This window comes from Rhamphochromis longiceps, linkage group LG5 (assembly GCF_057381845.1).
Source record: "Rhamphochromis longiceps isolate RC_006_pf linkage group LG5, R_longiceps_female_GT1.1, whole genome shotgun sequence".
In the NCBI taxonomy this organism is placed as follows: Eukaryota; Metazoa; Chordata; class Actinopteri; order Cichliformes; family Cichlidae; genus Rhamphochromis; species Rhamphochromis longiceps.
In genome coordinates this window covers 27,521,921-27,542,083 of record NC_140561.1, presented here as the reverse complement: position 1 = coordinate 27,542,083, position 20,163 = coordinate 27,521,921, and the positions used below count along the sequence as shown (strand labels likewise).

Genomic DNA, 20,163 nt, shown 5'->3' with positions numbered 1-20,163 from the left:
TTCAATAAAATCAAATTGAATTGAAGTGGTGCGGCCTTCTTAAGATCAAAGTTGGTTATATGTGCATTGTAATATGAGTTTGTCATCCCTGGCTTAGTAGGACTCCTGATGTTGCAGTAAGGGAAAGCCAGATTTAAAAAGCTATGTCCAAATTGTTTTGTGTGTATGTAGGTTTTTAAAAATTTTTCATGGATTTCTGAACTACCGAACTTCCTAGCTGGAATCCTGGGATCTCCCAGGATTGGGGATGATATTTTCCAGAGAACTGATTTGTCATCAGGGAGGTCATTCTGTTTATGTTGATCTCTTCTTTCCACAGTCTGCTCTGGGGCAGGTTATCTTCACAGCTTTAGCTCGTCGATAAGAAGTTAACTGTTTTTGTAACCCTGAAAACCTGCTTAGTGAAAAAGGCATCTGCTACCTTTTTAATACACACAAAATTATGTCATGGTATTACATCAGGTTTTGATACAGAAATGAACTGTAACAAAGATTGTGTTGCTCTTGGTTTTCTTTTGTTTAAAAACCTTTCTATAAGAGACCAGACCAACGAAGAAACATAAAAGTCAGTGTTTGAATAATGAGTACAAAAAATTGAATGCCCTGCTCACCTGTAGTTGGACTCTGGTTGGGGCTCTGGTTGTAGCTGCGGTGGTCATGGGAGCTCTGTCTTTGTGTCTTCTGGTTTGGTAGGGAGTGGGGAAATGATAACTGGGGGGATAGAAGGTTACTCCTCCATTATTAGAAGACAGAGTGAACATCTTCCCATTTAGATTTAGTCCAGCACGTCCTGAAGAAAGAAACAGAAAGCCTGAACTAATATAAAAATGATCCTTTCACTCTTTGTGTGTCTGTCAGTTTCCTGTTATGATACTTATATAATTCTACTCTACCTGAACACATAACGCACTACAAGCCTCATTCATGCAATCAAACACACATTTAAGAAAAAGAATACCTCCTACATCACAAGTTTGTGTGGTTTAGATTTGGTGTGTGTGCGTGTGTGTGTGTGTGTGTGTGTGTGTGTGTGTGTGTGTGTGTGTGTGTGTGTGTGTGTGTGTGTGTACACCTGTTGTTGTTAGCCATGCATCTGGTTGTCCAGGTGGGGCTGGTCCAACACCAATGTCCTCCATCGCTGGTAGAATAATCATCAGAATGGCAACAAGAAGCAGTTTCATCTTCTTCATCCCTGACACTGTAGTGAAGCGTCTGAGCATCTGTGCTGTGTGGATGTGTTTTTCTCTCTGCTCCCTCTCTGAATCTGAGCAGGCTTCACTTCAGCTCATTTAGTTATGTTCCTGTTTGAGATGATATCAGCAGCTTTGAGTCCAACACTCTACTATTGTTGCCACTTCTGACAACAAAAAATGGAGTCAAGCAAGCGTTCCTATTTCCTTCTGTCTTCGCTGTACCGTCAGGTGATTGAGTTCAATTTAAAGATTCCTTGACTGCACATTTGCCTTTATGTTTGCTTTTGTGAACAGACACAACATTGTATCTGCCATGGCCATAAAAAGGAATAAATATAGCATTCACATTACAAAATATCAGGTAACAAACAAAACACTTCTTGCCTTCAGAATCTGTTGTGCAGCTTTCACAGTATGTTTTGAACCTTTGTACTGTGAAGAGTCTCCAATCAGTTTTGCTGTGTCTGGCTCAAAGCAAAACTCTTTGCTCTCTCATTTGTTCTCCCACATTGAAAAAGTGCTCTATTGGATTGAGATATGGTGACTGTGGACTGACAACAGTTAAAATCTACTTCCAACTATGTTTCCTCCTATTGTGGCTCTGTAGTAAAATCTCTCTATAACTTCTTCTTTTGAAACAAACTGGACACAAAAAACAAAATGCCACAGCTGCTGCACAAGAAGTTTGATAGATAAGAAGACGCACTTCTGCTTATGGTGATTTTTTAATGTACCTGTTTGATGCATCAATTCAGGTATAAATGACTTTATAGCCTAAATGTAAATACAGATACTGGAGTGTGTTAAACTGTTTTAACTGTTTCCTACCCCACACTTTGAGAGAGCAGCACCAGCCATTACTTACAAATGGTCATGCAAAATCAAACTTAATACAAATACCTGAATCCCAAGCATCTATTAGGATAGTCTTAAATATAACACTAAATGTGATTGAGAACATTTTTGCTTTTGGTTGCATAATTCTACATAGTTGTTTTACATAGTTTTACATGTTGCCCAGAGGAAACCCACACAGGCACGGGGAGAACATGCAAACTTCACACAGAAAGGCCTGGAGACAAGATGCGTTCACAGCGCCTAACAGCTGATGTGATTAAACTTACTTTTAAGCAATGTTCCCTCTAAGCTGCGCGCGTGCCCAATTGCGCACTGCTGGCACGGTCTCTGCGCACACAAAATCTGCGTTGCGCACACACACACAAAAAAATCTAACCTGAATTGAAATTAAAATAAAAACTTTAACAGTTCTGTTTTGCAGTGTTAGTCAGTAAGTGACTGTCTGCTCCCGTATGGGATTAGAACGATGCCACCTAATCCCATAGTCCAGCCAATGATGCGATTCACATTTGTATATACACAGCTAATCAATGTCGTTGACAGGCTATGACAGCGTCCTTATGTGCCGAGACCGGTGTTTTAGCTAGCAAAGCAGCGTGGCTGATGTGGAGTGAAGCCACGTTAATGACAACGTGTACAACCATTGGATATGTGAGCAGGACAGACGGAACAACTGACGGGGAAAGTGTGGACTTTATACCAGTTTTTAAATTGTGTTGATAGGCCACAGGAGAGAAAAATCCCAAACTCTGCTGCTTCAGGCTGCTGATGCTCCACCCACTGAACGTGAGTTTGACCACAAACACGGCTTAAAGGAAGTTTCGGTGAAGGTAGGAGAGGAATGAGGAGTCCACCTTGCCTCAGATCAACTTTTATTAACTTTTTAAAGTTTTATAAACAGTTAATAAACTCTTTGCTTCATAATTAGCTCCCACAGTTTTTGTAAACACTCACAAGTCCAGTTTATCCTGTGTTCCTGAACATTTCCCAGCATTTTTTTCGTGTACTTGCCATGCATGAAAATACTTACTTCAAGTTATTCCTCCTAAAGGTGGTTCTAAAAACTACTGAATCGTGCAGTGTGATGGTGCAATAGGTCATGTGTTGTTCATCTGAGGTTGTATTTAACTAATTTTAAAACCTGGATCACTTAATTTTTTATTATGTCCTGACAAATAAAAGCATAGAACTAAAAGAGGGTGTGCTTTCTTTTTACCATGCTGTACTGTTGTTATGTATCCTGGCATCCTTTCACCTGTCTCATTCACTTTCTGTCTAAATGTAATTTAATTGTCATAAACCTGCTTTTGTAGATGTTTGTTGAGGATATTTTCATTTTCGCTTTTGGATATACGTGGATAGGCCTGCAGGCCTGTCTGGCCCACAGACTATATTTTGCCCAAGCGTGACAAAATTACATCAGCAAACATGCAACATGTGTTTACTGATGCACATCTTACATAACAGCACTGCCTTTTACGTAGCTGTACGACAGGACAGGACAACAGGAGGGTTCATTAAAGATGATAAATTATTTTGTTAATACTAAGATAAATAATTATATTGATAATAATAACTGAATAATTGTTTTGTTTTTGCTGTGGCCCATATACTGACGTGAAGAATAGTGCAGTTGGCCCTTGAAGTTGCTTTTTTTTGTTGGAGAGGATTTGTTTGTTGTTGCAATGTTAAAATAAGTTGTTTAAAAAGCAAATAATTAATTGATATGAAGGCAATATGAGCAGAGTACATACATGCTGAGGGATTGGCTGTGTTAGTTCAGTGAGAGAGTTTTTGTAAAGAAAACAATCTTCACTAGCAGTCAAAAACGAATGTGAACGCTTATGTCTGCATTTTTATTTTGTTAAACACAAACAAAATTATAGCAGAAGTGCTGCCAGAAAGAGGGTACCAATTTGTTTATTTGGTAGTTTAATGAATTCCATTTTTTGTCTTGTTATACAATATTTGAAATTTAAAAAAAAAACAACACTACATTTTTAAAATATTTGTGGGTGTTGTCCTATTTGTTTGTTTGTACTACTTAAACAATAAAGTGGCCCTCCAGATGACGGTGCCAACAGTGGCCCACAGCTCGTTTAAGTTTGAGACTCCTGATCTACATCGTCACTTTACAGACTGGTGGATGAATACACGTTCTGTTCATTTTTTTCTTTGTTAATAAATTCTGACATTTTAGTTACCATATCTTATTGTATCCCTTTATTTGTCACAGTCTTTATCCCAGGCTGCGGAAAAACACATATTATTCTTACAAAGATCAGCTCATTGTTTCCACTGCTTTTCCAACGACTGAACAACCCCGATTCCAAAAAAGTTGGTGAACTGTGTAAAATGTAAATAAAACAGAATTTACGACGATTCATAAACGTGTATTTTACTCACAATAGAACATGGAAAACATGTCAAGTGTTTCAACTGAGTGAATTTAACATTTTAAGAAAAGTATTAGCTCCTTTTGAATTTGAAGGCAGTAATAAGAGGCTGTGCTGTTATGTGAGATTTGCATCAGTAAATAACTGTCCTGATGCAGCACCTTCCCTTAAATCATGTGGATGGGATGTTACGTTGGTCTAAGACCTGCATGTACCTTTCATAGATACTGATGCACCATCTGAGACACTAGATTTTAACCAGTGCTCCTACTTTGGTTAGAATTTGGCTGACATCCACCAAGGTCTTCAAGGTCAAGGTTTATTGGTTGAAAATTGACAAAAATCCTTGTAACCAAGTGTGATGTAGATTGTCAACATAATAGAAAATACCATATAAAGGTTTAAAACATGATGTCACATTTGACCTCTGACCTCACATTTACATTTCGCATCTGCCTTTTTTCAAGCAAGTATTGTCAAGAGAAACAGAATGAGCTCCCTAGTTAGTTAGAAATATACAGTCATTTACAAATCAGTACCTATTGTCCATCATCTACTTCTGCATAAGGTTTGTGTAATCAGAGTAAACACTTTTCAAGTTACCCTTATGTGATTTTTACTGCACTGCAAAAACAACTTTTTTAGATTTGGGGTTTTACAGTTTTGAGGTTCTTTACATTTAGCAGCAGTTCGAGTCAAACTTTATTAAAACATATCGAGATATTATGCTAATAGTTCATTATTAATGATTCATTAATTGGAGTATACAGAATTTTACATCAATTAATTTTGTGCTTTTCTTTTCTAAAAGACCCCAAACTGCTGAGCAGAAGAGTATTAACTAAATGTGGTATTAAAAAACAATTCCTTGAAAACATCTTAAAATGTCATCTTATATTTTTATAGAAGACAACTGATTGTTTTTATGTCCTTCATGAATTATTTGAATTGTGGTTTAAACCTGATTGTTCTTTTAATTAAACACTGACAGAAATTCTGCTAACAACGAATATTTAACCTTTAGAAAAGGACAGGAAGTTAGATCCTTACCAAAATAAAACAGACTGTGATGGTGTTTTTTTTTTTCTTGGCCAGTGTCTTAAATGATTTTACGTGACTCTTTTGCATGCTATAAACTGCTCTCCTGTTTACTTCCTGTTTTGTCCCCTCGTTTATCTTTCTGCCTGTATTTGATCTGTGGCCATCGTACAATGTTTTTAATGTCCTACTGTAATCCTAACTATTCCCCCATTTAGCGCATGTTTCTTTTATTTTACTGTGAATTTTATTTTATTGTTTTATTCAAACAGTAATTTCCATATTATCAAAGAGCAGAGCGAGTAAAAGCCCAGTGTTTATCAAAATAACACAAAGATACACAACCTCTCCACCATGACAACTTTATTATACAATAAATACAATCAAAGGGACTCTGAAAAGATAAACAAGGTAAGAAAGATTTATGTAATACATGTGAAAAATAACAATAGCCACAATGCTACAGAAACACCTTAACAGAAACATTCACCCAACAAAAGCAGCAGCATATTACGTCCTCTTTAATTTTACTTCATACACCAAGTTTCAACATCAGTCATGTTTCATAAATAACCACTAAATCATGTGTTTCTACTACAATGACAAACGACTCCAACAGTTCATTTGTGAAATAAATGAAATCAGTTAGAAGAAATAACCTCAAATAAAAATGATGAAGATAAAAAGTGGAGTTAAATTTTGATTTTACGAAAATGAAGGTTATAAGGAAGCCGAGAGGGAGTGCAAAGTGCACGATTTTGAATTTTCTTTAGCTTTTAAAATTTTACATTTTTAAAGTTCTGATTAATTTCACCTCCTTGTGCCTTTAAATCATTTAAATAAAACACTCAGAGGTGGAAAATCCTACATCATTTAAACTAAAGGCAACTCGTGTCTACATTAAGGCCACAGCTTGTAAATGGGGAACAAATCACAAATGACGTCTGTTCACAGTTAAAATCATTATAACTGATTGAATTTAACCACTTTTTACATGGTTTGGTTTGGTAGTCTTTTCTAAAATTTCCTATTAGTATTCTGAATGTCTTTTGTCCTCCTCATGCCAACCCATTAAAAAAAAATGGAGACATTTTAGCTGACTCAAAACACTAAATGTCTGCTGTAGGAACATGGGCAATATGAAAGACAAATATAGTTTTTGGGTCTGAACAGTGAAGTCCTCACAGTTTGTAAGTGCATTGTAATGGCCACCAGGGGCGATACCTGTGGCTGCAAAAAGACTGCTTGTCCTACAGATTCTATGCAAAAACATCCCTCTGCCCTGACCCCACTAAACACTCAGGTCATATTGAATAAAACCGTCAGTCCATTTAGTTCATTATGGTCATTTTAAGAGCCCGGCTATCCTTGTGATTGACAAGACATTATCCAATGAGCTGATTGTTTCAAAACAATCAGCTCATTGGTGATGGTGAAAAAAAGAAAAAAAACTGAACTGAACTCGAGGCTTCACAGCAGTAGTTCATTAACCAACGCGTGACGTCCATCTTATGGTGTCTCTATCAGAGATATAACAGCAGATATAAAATACTCCATCTTTGGTCCCTCCTGCTGAGGATTTAACCACAATCGTGTCTGAAATCTCATTCGTCCATATTTAAAAGTGCACAGCTGGGTTCACATGACAGCTGCATGAAGCGCTACATTTGCTGTCAAATGTCTTTGTGATGAGGCAGATTTAACAGTTGCAAAGGATCCTACACGCTCCTTCTGGATTCACTGTTCGCTCATAGAAAGTAAAGCAGAACTCCTCGTCACCCCAACATCTGCTACTGTTTCAGGATCTCATTAGAGAGCCAGTCCAGACCTTCAACCAGACCGGTGCCGCTGACGGCGCAGGACGGCTGGACTGACCACTGCACAGACACAGAAGGATGAAAATATTAACAAGACACAGAAACAATAGGGCTACAAACAGCATTCATCAACGTCTTCAACTTGTAATGAATCGTTTTAGCTAATTACTCTTTCATAATAACTGCGGGTTCAGTTTGGGGCATGGCTGCTTTGACTGACAGGTGTGCCAACACAGATAATACCTGTCTTGTTCTTCTTGTATGTTATTAATCTGTTTCTCAGCACTAATCAGCAAGTCTGTGTGTTGCCCCCTGCACAGTTTATGCAAACCAAGTCACTTTAATCACACTGCTAACCACATGTGGAAGACAGAAAACTCTGGAGCCAAACTTCTCCCATGCTCAGCAGAAGCTGGGGACACCTACCGGCTGTGACACTCCTTTTAAACTCAGGGCCTCGATGATGTCACTGACCGACATGGCTCTGGGTAAATCCTGCTTGTTAGCAAAGACCAGCACGGCCACGCCCTTCAGCTCATCCTCCTGCAACTGCAACAGGACAGTAAAACTAACTTTAACACGAGTCTGATGATGGTCTATTTCAAACTCAGACCTCTGACTGGTACTGTGTGGATTAAAAGCTGAATGAAGCAGTGTCGAAGTACCAAAGTCGTTAAAAGTTAACTAAAACGAAACTAAACTACAAGTAAAAATAAAAACATTCTAGTTAACTAAAGTAAAAGCTAAATTAATGAAAACTGATGAAAAACAAAACTATGGATAAGTTTAAATCTTTTTACCAGTGTGTGCAGCTCCTCAGATGCCTCTTTGATCCTCTCCGGGTCGTTGCTGTCGACCACAAATATCAAACCCTGAAGACAAACAGACAATATTTAAAAGCTCCTCACTGCAGCTGCTTCATAAAACACAAACACAGACTCCTGGGTTAAACGCCTGTGTTTACAGCAGCAGTCTCACCTGTGTGTTAACGTAGTAATGTCTCCACAGCGGCCTGATGATCGTCTGACCACCAACATCCCAAACTGTGAAGCTGATGTTCTTATACTCCACAGTCTCCACATTAAACCCTGCACACGCACACACACACGGAAACATGTTTATTATTATTTAACTCTTTTATATTTCTCTCTCATAACAAGATGGAGGTTAAAAATGCTGACCAATAGTTGGGATCGTGGTCACGACCTCGCCCAGCTTCAGTTTGTACAGCAGGGTGGTTTTACCTGCAGCATCCAGACCCACTGCAGAAACACAAACAGACACACACAAGTGTTACTGTTGAAAATACAACACATATTCAGCTGTCAAATATGAGTTTGGAGGCAAAGGATGCAGACATTTTACTTAAGTAAAGGCAATACATAAAATATCCACTTAGAACAACTTTCATTTGAGAACCCCTAGTTTCTGAGGGGCAGCCAATAAGATAAGATAAGATTAAGATAACCTTTATTAGTCCCACACTTGGGAAATTTGTTTTGTCACAGCAGGAAGTGGACAGTGCAAAAGTTATGAGGCAAAAATTAGAATACAATAAGAATAAATACAGTACACAACTGTACAGAATAGAATAAAATAAAATACTATATACAGTAGAATAAAATAAAATAAATATACAATAAGATAAAAATAGAATACAAATACAAATACTATATACAACTGAGTAAAAATACAACGATGACAGAAAGGATTATTGCACTTAGTATTATTGCATATGTATGGATGTGTGTGCTTGATCAGTTAAAGTCTTTATTATGGAGTCTGACAGCAGTGGGGAGGAAAGACCTGCGAAATCTCTCCGTCCCACACCGTGGGTGCCGCAGTCTCCCACTGAAGGAGCTGCTCAGTGCTGTCACAGTCTGCTGCATGGGGTGGGAGATGTTGTCCATCAGGGATGACAGCTTAGCCGCCGTTCTCCTGTCACTCACCACCTCCACTGGGTCCAGAGGGCATCCTAGAACAGAGCTAGAACAGGAAGAAGACGGGGAGGAACTACAACATCTTGCCTCAGACAGAGGATGAACCTGGCTGCACCAAGGCCCAGTATTAAACAAATAAGGATTATTTGGAACTGTCAATCATGCAAAGCTGCTCTAGCAGAGTCTAAGAACAAAAACAAGAACATTCCCTTGTGTATTGTTATGCTACACATCAGTAATATCAATTATATTCTATGGCTGCTGATGCATTAACGTAAAGTAGTATTTTAGTTATATAGCTTGCAGCTGATTACCATCACTTAACATAACAAGTCATATTTTATAAGATGAACACAGGTTCTGTATGTAATCCATCATCAGTTAAGTACCTGTAATACAAATAAAAGTACATAATACTTATACCTAGCCACACATACTGTAGTACTTATTATTCTTCACATTCCAGTGTATTCAGTGTATTATGTAATATGGCAACAGCAAATAAGGGCAGGCTATGTAAAAATATTCATTTGCAATGCAAACTGTGGGCATCATAGAGTCCCAGAAAGATTTTTTCATTAGAAGAAATTTGAATGAATCAAAGCTGAGGCTCAAGTTTGCAAAAACTGCACAACAGCTTTCTTCTGAAGTTGCTCAGTATAAGAAAAAGTTTCTTTACGTTGTTAATGACATGTTGTTGTTTTTTGTTTGCTTGCGCTTGATTGTCATAGTAATATTTTTTTTAATAAGTAAAGAAAAATATAAGTCTGAAACGATTAATTAATAATTAAAAGTCAAATATATTCAAGGTCAACCTTAACTATCTAATAAAGCTTATCCTAAACTGAGATAAGATAAAATGACTTTATAGTCTCCTTTGAGTGAAAATCGTTTGAATCAGTCACCACAAAGAAACCCCTCAAACAGATGCACTATACAGATAATTACAGATGTTATAGATATATACTGTAGGTGATAAAGATAAGAACCATAACTTTTAAACTTATTTGCTCTTTGTAAGTAGAAAACAACCAAAAAGTGAGGAGAAAACTTAACAAAACTGCAGACTTTGCTTGTACGGGACTACAACTACAGCGATATCAGTAAGAACTCGGCATACTGGAAGCTCTGATAATTAAGCTAACAAGTATTAACTTACCCATCAAAATCCTGACGGGATGCTTGGAGAAGAGTCTGGAGAAAATGTGTGAGATGATGACGCCCATGGTTCAGGTAAGCCTCAGGTAGAAAGTGTCTCTCAGGTAGAAAGCGTCTCCGCTGTGCCTCTGTGTGTCTTTGCATGTGTGTGTCGGTGTTTTATAGCGCTGCATTGTGTTGTTTTGCTCTGTGTATGTGTTACCCATGGTGTCATCAAGACTCCTGTCAAATCTGGACACGGTGGAACTAGTAACACCACCGGAAAACACTGGAAAACTCAACTTCCGCTAATCCAGCTTTCAAACTAAGAACGCTTTCGAGCCGTTGGAATTGTTTCGTTTTCTTCTTCTTATCATTATTATTATTTGGAACCAACTAAGCAATAAAATGACTTTTGAAACCTGACTGGAGATCATAACTAACACATACAATCTACTCACATTAAGAAAATAAACACTTGCTTATCAAAAAGTGGTAACTGAGGATCAAGAGCACAATTTTTCATTTCACATATAGTTGCCTTTACAAAACTTTAGAGTTTTAACTTTAGCAAACAAGGTAAAAATGGAAGATGTATTACAGTGTTTTTGTTCCTCTGTTCCCATTTTGTTAAAGAAATGTTTTGCAATTTAATGCGCAGAACAATTAAATTTGTTTTGCATATGAATAAAACAATCTTTAAATTGTTCAATCAGGTTTTGTTGCATTTCCATGACATAATTTAAGTAAAAATGTTGCGGTGCTGTGTAACAGTAATCTTGTTCCTGAGTTTATTGTTCTAACTTCTGATATCTCTGATTCTGTTTTCCAACAATTCCAACGGCTCGAAAGCGCTCTTAAATTGAAAGCTGGATTAGCGGAAGTTGAGTTTTCCAGTGTTTTCCGGTGTTGTTGCTAGTTCCACCGTGTCCAGATTTGACAGCAGTCTTGATGACACCATGGATAACACATACACAGAGCAAAACAACACAATGCAGCGCTATAAAACACCGACACACACATGCAAAGACACAAAGAGGCACAGCGAGCGGAGAGGCTTTCTACCTGAGAGACACTTTCTACCTGAGGCTTACCTGAACCATGGGCGTCATCATCTCACACATTTTCTCCAGGCTCTTCTCCAAGCATCCCGTCAGGATTTTGATGGGTGAGTTAATACTTGTTATGACAACAACATGCAATTTTATTCTTTCTGACACATTGTGATGTAATTTAAACTGACATGAGTCTCGTGTAGTTTAATTATCTAAGCTTTCAGGATTATTGGTTCTTATTGTCTCTGCAGTTTTTGCCATTTTTCGCCTCAGTTTTTGCTTACTTCTTATTTACAAAGTGAAAATAACATTAACAGTAATGATCTTTATATTTATAATTCACCTATAGTATGTAAAATATGCGAGAACTTCCTCTGCAGTGTGAAGACATTTTCTTTACATATTCTAAGTGTTATTATTACTAATTACTATTTGTGTGGCCTGAACAAAGAAAGAAAAATCAATCCATTAATTAAATAAAAAAAAACCCATTAAGAACAAAAAAGCAAGCTAAAAACAAAAAAACTGAGCAATATTAAGATCGTATGTGGTTTTTGTCAACTTTGTTTAGTTGTTCTAAGTGGATATTTTATGTATTGCCCTCACTTAAGTAACATGTCTGCATCCTTTGCCCCTAAACTCATACTTGACAGCTGAATATGTGTTGTGTTTTCAACAGTAACATGTGTGTGTGTTTGTGTTTCTGCAGTGGGTCTGGATGCTGCAGGTAAAACCACCCTGCTGTACAAACTGAAGCTGGGCGAGGTCGTGACCACGATCCCAACTATTGGTCAGCATTTTTAACCTCCATCTTGTTATGAGAGAGAAATATAAAAGAGTTAAATAATAATAAACATGTTTCCGTGTGTGTGTGCGTGTGCAGGGTTTAATGTGGAGACTGTGGAGTATAAGAACATCAGCTTCACAGTTTGGGATGTTGGTGGTCAGACGATCATCAGGCCGCTGTGGAGACATTACTACGTTAACACACAGGTGAGACTGCTGCTGTAAACACAGGCGTTTAACCCAGGAGTCTGTGTTTGTGTTTTATGAAGCAGCTGCAGTGAGGAGCTTTTAAATATTGTCTGTTTGTCTTCAGGGTTTGATATTTGTGGTCGACAGCAACGACCCGGAGAGGATCAAAGAGGCATCTGAGGAGCTGCACACACTGGTAAAAAGATTTAAACTTATCCATAGTTTTGTTTTTCATCAGTTTTCATTGATTTAGCTTTTACTTTAGTTAACTAGAATGTTTTTATTTTTACTTGTAGTTTAGTTTCGTTTTAGTTAACTTTTAACGACTTTGGTACTTCGACACTGCTTCATTCAGCTTTTAATCCACACAGTACCAGTCAGAGGTCTGAGTTTGAAATAGACCATCATCAGACTCGTGTTAAAGTTAGTTTTACTGTCCTGTTGCAGTTGCAGGAGGATGAGCTGAAGGGCGTGGCCGTGCTGGTCTTTGCTAACAAGCAGGATTTACCCAGAGCCATGTCGGTCAGTGACATCATCGAGGCCCTGAGTTTAAAAGGAGTGTCACAGCCGGTAGGTGTCCCCAGCTTCTGCTGAGCATGGGAGAAGTTTGGCTCCAGAGTTTTCTGTCTTCCACATGTGGTTAGCAGTGTGATTAAAGTGACTTGGTTTGTTAGCTGCAGTCATAAACGGTTTCGGCTGTGTTCTGTGTCTTGTTAATATTTTCATCCTTCTGTGTCTGTGCAGTGGTCGGTCCAGCCGTCCTGCGCCGTCAGCGGCACCGGTCTGGTTGAAGGTCTGGCTCTCTAATGAGATCCTGAAACGGTAGCAGATGTTGGGGTGACGAGGAGTTCTGCTTTACTTTGTTTGTTGAGTCTTCTGTCTTCTATGAACTGAGGTGAGAGGTGAATTCAGAAGCAGCGACTTTGCAACTGTTAAATCAGCCTCATCACAAGGACATTTGACGGGAAATGCTGTCACTCAAGAGTTCTAGAAGAGACTCAAAAACAGGAGATAAAAGTCTAAACGGGGCTAATTTCCATGAATTTTTATTAACTTTTCATTTTTTTAATCACTTTTGTTCAAACTTTCTGAGACAACACAAGCTGCTTTAAAACTGCCTCCACAGGACACACCAGAACGGTGTTTTAATTTTTCTCATCTATCAGACTTACTTTACTTACTAATGTAGTACGTAAGTTATCGAAGGTTAGCATTGTCTCAAGTGGACCACGATGAGTTTTATCCTTACCACAAATGACGTTTGAAATGTTTAAACCACATTTTATGAACAGCTGCCAGAAGTTGTGCCTTTGATCGTTAAATTCACTACACGTGCCAAATAACGCCCTAACATGTGTTATGTTGTTTTTACCTGCAAAAAAAACCTCAGTGCTGCTCTTTCTTAGCTAGCTGGCACCATCATCACAATGAAAGTTGTTTAGCAGTCCCTCTGATGCAGCCAGTCATGTGAACCCAGCTGCGCACTCCAAATAGTGATTGTAAATATGGACGAATGAGACCAAAGATATAAAAGAATTGTATATCTACTGTTATATCTCTGATAGACACAGCATAGATGGACATCACCCACTGCTTAATGAAATATTACTGTAAAGCCTCAAGATTTGTTTGTTTTTTGTTTTTTTTCACCATCACCAAATTGTTGTTTTGAAACAATCAGCTCATTGGATAATATCTTGTCAATCACAATGATAGCCTGGCTCTTAAAATGACCATAATTAAGTAAATTAATGACTGTCTTATTGAGTATGACCCGAAACCAGACATCATGAAAGTGTTTAGTGGGGTCAGGGCAGAGGGATGTTTTTGCATAGATTTTTAGGACAATCAGTCTTTTTGCAGCCACAGGTTTCGCCCCCTGGTGGCTTCTACATTTACTTAAAAACTGAGGGCGTCACTGTTCAGTGAAGCCACCATTTTTCATAAGGGTTGGCACGTGGAGGACAAAAGACATTCAAAATGCTGATGGGAAATTTTAGAAAAGACCACCAAACCAAACCATGTAAAACGTGGTTAAATTCACTCAGTTATAATGATTTTAACTGTTGAACAGTCCTCATTTGTGATTTGTTCCCCATTTACAAGCTATGGCCTTAATGTAGACATGACTTGCCTTTAGTTTAATTGAAGAAGGATTTTCTATCTCTGAGTGTTTTCTTTAAAAAAATTAAAGGCACAAGGAGGTGAAATTAATCAGAAGTTTAGGATTTTTTTTAAAGAAAATTCTAAATCGTGCACTTTATTTGATCAACAGAAGACTCTGATGGTCCCTCTCAGCTTCCTTATAACTTTCATTATTGTAAAAAAAAAAAAACAATTAACTGCACTTTTTATCTCAGGTTATTTCTTCTAATTGATTTCATTTATTTCACCAAAGAACTGTTGGAGTCGTTTGTCATTGTAGCAGAAACACATGATTTAGTGGTTATTTATGAAACATGACTGTGATGTTTAAACTTGGTGTATGAGGTAAAATTCTGGGTGAATGTTTCTATTAAGATGTTTCTGTAGCATTGTGGCTATTGTTATTTTTCACATGAATTACGTAAATCTTTCTAAACATGTTTATTTTTCCAGATTCACTTTGTCATTATTGTATAATAAAGTTGTCATGGTGGAGAGGTTGTGTATCTTTGTGTTATTTTAATACACACTGTTGGAATTTCCAGAGGGAGTTCACAATAAAATAAAGTAACATGCACTAAATGTTCACTGCCATGATATAGATAAAGTAAAGTAGGTCGACCTTTGCAAAAGTGTTTCCTTCTCACCTTCACCTACTCCACTATGCCTGAACTCTATTCTTCAACTCTCTTTTGTCTCTGTTTTGCTTTTTTAATGGACACATGGACACATCATTGCTGCACCTTGGGCCCATCTGCCACACATCTCTCCCACTTTCAACTTTCTCATGCAGTACCACAGCTCCTTTCTTGATACCCTATCGTATGTAGTTTCCACAAAGAGAAAGAACTTCTCAAAAACACTCTTAAACAAAGCATCTGTGATGTTCTTTCTTGTGAAACCACAGTGCTGCTCATTGATTGTTGTCTCTTTCCCACAGTCCAGCCTCACATATAACTCACTGTAAGCCTTTTCCTTTGTGTATGCTTGCCTCCCAATTCTACTGTCTATTTTCTTCATCTCCCTGACTAGCCCACATTTTCCTTGCTAAACTCTTTCTTTAATCAGAATCAGAAAGGGTTTTATTGCCAAATGTTGAGCAGGTTTACAACATTAGGAAATTGCTGCGGTGCTTCAGTGCAAACATACTGTCATAAATTACGCTTAAATAGACATGAAAATAAAAATAAGAATAAGAATTAAAAGTAAATACTTTCCTGTCCTCCTTCATTTCACCATCAAGTCTCCTTGTCCTCTTGACTCTGTTCAGTGGATACACCAAACAGCTAGTGCTGTACTTTTCCTAGTGAAATGTCTTCTCTACTACGCAGTGCCTGTCTTAACCCCTTGCTGAACTTTGTGCAACATTCCTCCTTCTTCACCTTCCACCACTTAATCCTTGCCTCTGCCTTCATTTACTTCCTCTTCTTAACATTCTCCCCTAACAACACCTTAGGTCTTCTATCCTTTCCAGATTGCTTCCTCTGTGTAAGATGTAGTCCACCTCTGTGCACCTCTGTTTTCTTGAACCAGTCCGAGTAGTGCACTTGGTGGCTCCACCGTGGCTTGTTCTGCCAGGTAAAGGTAAAAAAATAAAAAAAGATGTTAAAGCTTCACTTTCAGAGATGGAAAAGATGTGATTTGGTGCTGTATAAATAAAACGGAATTGAATTAAACTAAGATTAGATTCAAAATGTAAAGTTTGATAACTAATTTTCCAAAACATGAGGAAAAATATTAAATGATTTCTAAGCTGCTACATGTCACAGCATGTCATGCTTGCATGCAAAGCATAATCTGCATCTCATAACAGCTTTTTGTAGCTCTATCGCGATATTTCTATGGCACTTCCTCTTTACTGATCTCTATTTTTAAGGATGGATTTAAACGACATGCTGCCAAGAGCAGTTGCAGTTCAGCCTCATTTCCTGTGGGAGGTGGTTGAGAGCAGAGATCTGTTCCCTTCAGAGAACAGAGTTTGTTTCTGTTCAGACAAAGCGAAACTAAACGAGAGTCACTGAGAGAGTGAAATGGCACAGCACAAAAATCTAATGGACAAGGAAAAATTCTGCTGTTCAATCTGCTTGGATTTACTGACGGATCCGGTGACCATTCCCTGTGGACACAGCTACTGCATGAACTGTATTAAAACTCAATGGGATTCGGAGGATACAAAGCAAATCCACAGCTGCCCCCAGTGTAGGCAGACTTTCACACCAAGGCCTTCGCTGGTGAAGAGCACCATGTTAGCAGATTTAGTGGCTGAGCTGAAGAAGATTGGGCTCCAAGCTGCTCCTTCTGATCACAGTTATGCTGAACCTGAAGATGTGGCCTGTGATTTCTGCACTGGAGTAAAACTGAAAGCCATGAAGTCTTGTTTAATCTGTCTGGCGTCTTACTGTGAGAAACACCTCCAGCCACACTATGATTCGCTTACATTCAAGAAACACAAGCTGGTGGAGCCGTCCAAGAAGCTCCAGGACAACATCTGCTCTCGTCATGATGAGGTGATGAAGATTTATTGCCGTACTGATCATCAGAGCATCTGTTATCTCTGCTCAATGGATGAACATAAAGGCCACAACACGATCTCAGCTGCAGCAGAAAGGACTGAGAGGCAGAAGGAGCTCGAGGTGAGTCAAGAAAATATCCAGCAGAGAATCCAGGACAGAGAAAAAGATGTGAAACTCCTTCAACACGAGGTGGAGGCCATCAGTCAGTCTGCTGATAAAGCAGTGGAGGACAGTGAGAAGCTCTTCACTGAGCTGATCTGCCTCATCCAGAAAAGCTGCTCTGATGTGAAGCAGCAGATCAGATCCCAGCAGGAAACTGAAGTGAGTCGAGTCAAAGAGCTTCAGGAGAAGCTGGAGGTGGAGATCACTGAGCTGAAGAGGAAAGACACTGAGCTGAAAGCGCTCTTAAACACAGAGGATCACAACCAATTTCTACAAAATTATCTCTCACTGTCAGCACTCACTGAGTCAACAGAATCATCCAGTATCAATATCCGTCCTCTGGGGTACTTTGAAGTGGTGACAACAGCTGTGTCAGAGGTCAGAGATAGTCTGCAGCACATTCTGAGAGAGAAATGCACAGACATCTCACTGATAGTCACTGAAGTGGATGTTTTACTCTCAGATCCACAAGCAGAGCCAAAGAGGAGAGCTGGATTCTTAAAATTATCACATGAAATCACACTGGATCCAAACACAGCGAACACATGGCTGCTATTATCAGAGAGGAACAGAAAAACGACAGCAATGAATAATCAACAGCCCTATTCTGATCATCCAGACAGATTCACTGATTACTGGCAGGTTCTGAGCACCGATAGACTGACTGGACGTTGTTACTGGGAAGTTGAATGGAGAGGAGGAGTTCATGTAGCAGTTGCATACAAGAATATCAACAGAGCGGGGATGGGGAATGAATGTGGATTTGGAGGAAATGCAAGATCTTGGGCATTGAAATGTTCCCAAAACAGTTATACATTTTGGCACAACAACATCCAAACCCCCATCTCAGGTCCTCAGTCCTCCAGAATAGGAGTGTACCTGGACCACTGTGCAGGTATTCTGTCTTTCTACAGCATCTCTGAAACCATGACCCTCCTCCACAGAGTGCAGACCACATTCACTCAGCCGCTCCATGCTGGACTTCGACTTAATGGTTGGTGTGTTTTTGGAGCAAGTGCCAAGTTCTGTGAACTCAAACATTTATAGTCTTTCATATTCAAGTGGGTTTAAATCTGGATTCGAAATACATTGATAACAATTCATATTCGTATTGATGCCTTTATATGTTTTTGTCTTCCAGTTTATGATGTTAACTTAATGAAGACATCAGCAGAGCTGCCTCATTACAGATGTTGCTCTCGTTAATTTGTACATGTGCAAAGAAATCTATGATACATTTGCATGTATCTGTAGGGCAAACTGAGTGTTTTTGTTGTTTTCTAAATTGACAAACAAAATATAAAACTTATCATTATTGAATAGATCATTTGTTGTATGTAATGTGTGAAAATAAATGTTTTTCATACATAACAAATAATTTATTTATTTATTTATTTATTTTTTAAAAAGGTGTTTTTGATCATTTTTAATTATGGTGAAAACATACTGCATATGTGGATCATCCCTATGCAAGAAGCTGTTTTAAGTTGATGATGAGGTGACTCATCTAGTGATGCTGTGTGATATTGCAAACTTTGGTATCAGTCCAATACCAAGTAAATACACGGCCGTGATTGCCGATACCAATACAGATACTTTAAACCTATAAAGTAGGTTAAAATCAGTGGATTTTTATCCACTGATCAGTTTGCAAATCATCATCACTTTCCTAAATAAAACACATTTTAATGATCATAAAATGTCTGTGATTTTTACTTTTGTTCATAGGACAAAAGTAAAAATCACAGTAAAAAAAACAAACAGTAAAAACATACCGTCCAGCTTTTCTTGTATTTGTTTCTTTTTAGACGAGGAAAATAAATTTCCTCGTCTTTAAAGCACTTTAGCTATTGTTGGTTTGAATGTGCAACGTGGTGTATATGCCCACAGTTTCAACTTTTTAGTTCAGGTTATTATAGCAATTAAGCAGTACACACTTTGTCAAACAATAAGTCTGACTTAATCAAATCACCTGAATCCTATTATTTACAAAGATACTTCTGTCCTTTATCAATCATTATATGACATTTTAATTAAGAATTAAAAAAAAAATCATCTGTCCACTTTCCACTGCTCTTTTATTTTAATTTGCATTTCACATAATTTTATTTTACTGTGCTCCAACCCATTTCAGAGTGTGATATTTTCATTTAACACAGCTACTTTTTTCCAAATTGGAAAAAAGTAGCTTTATTTATATATTAAGCTTTTTTACACTGCAGTATTACATAAAGTATCATTTTCTACAATAATATGTAAATCATGTGACAGAAAACTATCATCATTAAATATCATCACTAGTATAAAACTATTTTTTCATATGAAAATGCAAAACAATTTGCAGATCCACCTTACGTAGAGATAATGGTTTTGTTTTGTTAAAAAGGTATACCAATATAATGACTAAAATTTACTAAATGAGCTTCATGTTTTATTAACTAGGACTTGAATGAAGTTATTGAGCCCATAATTCTTCAGGAAACTGCCAATAAGCCAGCTCATAGACCTGTAGAACAGCTGCCCCCTGCTGGCCATTACACAAATAAAATACAGATTAAATACATTTGGTCTAGCGGTATAGCTCACCGCACCACCACTGTGTCATAGCCGGCACAAACATAAATAAAACTGACAAATCCTTTTAATCTTTGTCTAAATGTTCCTTTCACTCTATGTTTGTCTGAAGCTCGTGCTGCTGGTGAAGTTTTGCTTGAAGTGAAAAACAAGAGCAGACTGAGTCAGGCGGATGGAGTTAGTGCTTTATTATCACCGTAAAGCCTTTTTTAATCATGACATGGGAACATCAATCACTGAAACATATTTACAGCTCAACATCAGCGATCCTTTCGTGTTTACTTCGTCTGTAAAGTGCAGCTCTGTCAACACGAGCCTTTCACTTGGTTACAGCAAAAACAAGAAAGCAATATCTCACCC

The 20,163-nt window shown here is 38.0% G+C and overlaps 2 protein-coding genes and 1 pseudogene across 3 annotated transcripts; 2 read left to right on the top strand and 1 right to left on the bottom strand.

The window, feature by feature from the left end:
* Nucleotides 1-6,044: 6,044 nt before the first annotated feature.
* LOC146670219 (ADP-ribosylation factor 4-like) lies at nucleotides 6,045-10,628 on the bottom strand. The gene is made up of 6 exons (XM_085407046.1): nucleotides 10,402-10,628; nucleotides 8,484-8,564; nucleotides 8,281-8,390; nucleotides 8,103-8,174; nucleotides 7,729-7,851; nucleotides 6,045-7,362 (listed from the first exon to the last, which is right to left on the bottom strand). Exons 1-6 carry the CDS (start codon nucleotides 10,466-10,468, stop codon nucleotides 7,276-7,278), a joined length of 540 nt encoding a protein of 179 aa, XP_085263172.1. The 5' UTR covers nucleotides 10,469-10,628; the 3' UTR covers nucleotides 6,045-7,275.
* Nucleotides 10,629-11,299: 671 nt separating this feature from the next.
* LOC146670218 (ADP-ribosylation factor 4-like) lies at nucleotides 11,300-14,999 on the top strand (annotated as a pseudogene). Its single transcript, XR_014911872.1, has 6 exons — nucleotides 11,300-11,547; nucleotides 12,144-12,224; nucleotides 12,318-12,427; nucleotides 12,534-12,605; nucleotides 12,857-12,979; nucleotides 13,154-14,999. The product of XR_014911872.1 is annotated as an ADP-ribosylation factor 4-like (transcript).
* Nucleotides 15,000-16,584: 1,585 nt separating this feature from the next.
* LOC146670217 (tripartite motif-containing protein 16-like) lies at nucleotides 16,585-18,417 on the top strand. The gene has a single exon (XM_085407979.1). The coding sequence runs from the start codon at nucleotides 16,585-16,587 to the stop codon at nucleotides 18,274-18,276; it is 1,692 nt and encodes a 563-aa protein (XP_085264105.1). The 3' UTR covers nucleotides 18,277-18,417.
* Nucleotides 18,418-20,163: the final 1,746 nt, after the last annotated feature.

What these genes read in the sequence shown, in the direction of transcription:
- LOC146670219 (XM_085407046.1), bottom strand. Translation starts at nt 10,468, where the DNA reads ATGGGCGTCATCATCTCACACATTTTCTCCAGACTCTTCTCCAAGCAT. An exon ending in GACCACGATCCCAACTATTG is followed by an intron (nt 8,391 to 8,483) that starts GTCAGCATTTTT and finishes GTGCGTGTGCAG; the next exon opens with GGTTTAATGTGGAGACTGTG. An exon ending in CTGAGGAGCTGCACACACTG is followed by an intron (nt 7,852 to 8,102) that starts GTAAAAAGATTT and finishes GTCCTGTTGCAG; the next exon opens with TTGCAGGAGGATGAGCTGAA.
- LOC146670217 (XM_085407979.1), top strand. Translation starts at nt 16,585, where the DNA reads ATGGCACAGCACAAAAATCTAATGGACAAGGAAAAATTCTGCTGTTCA.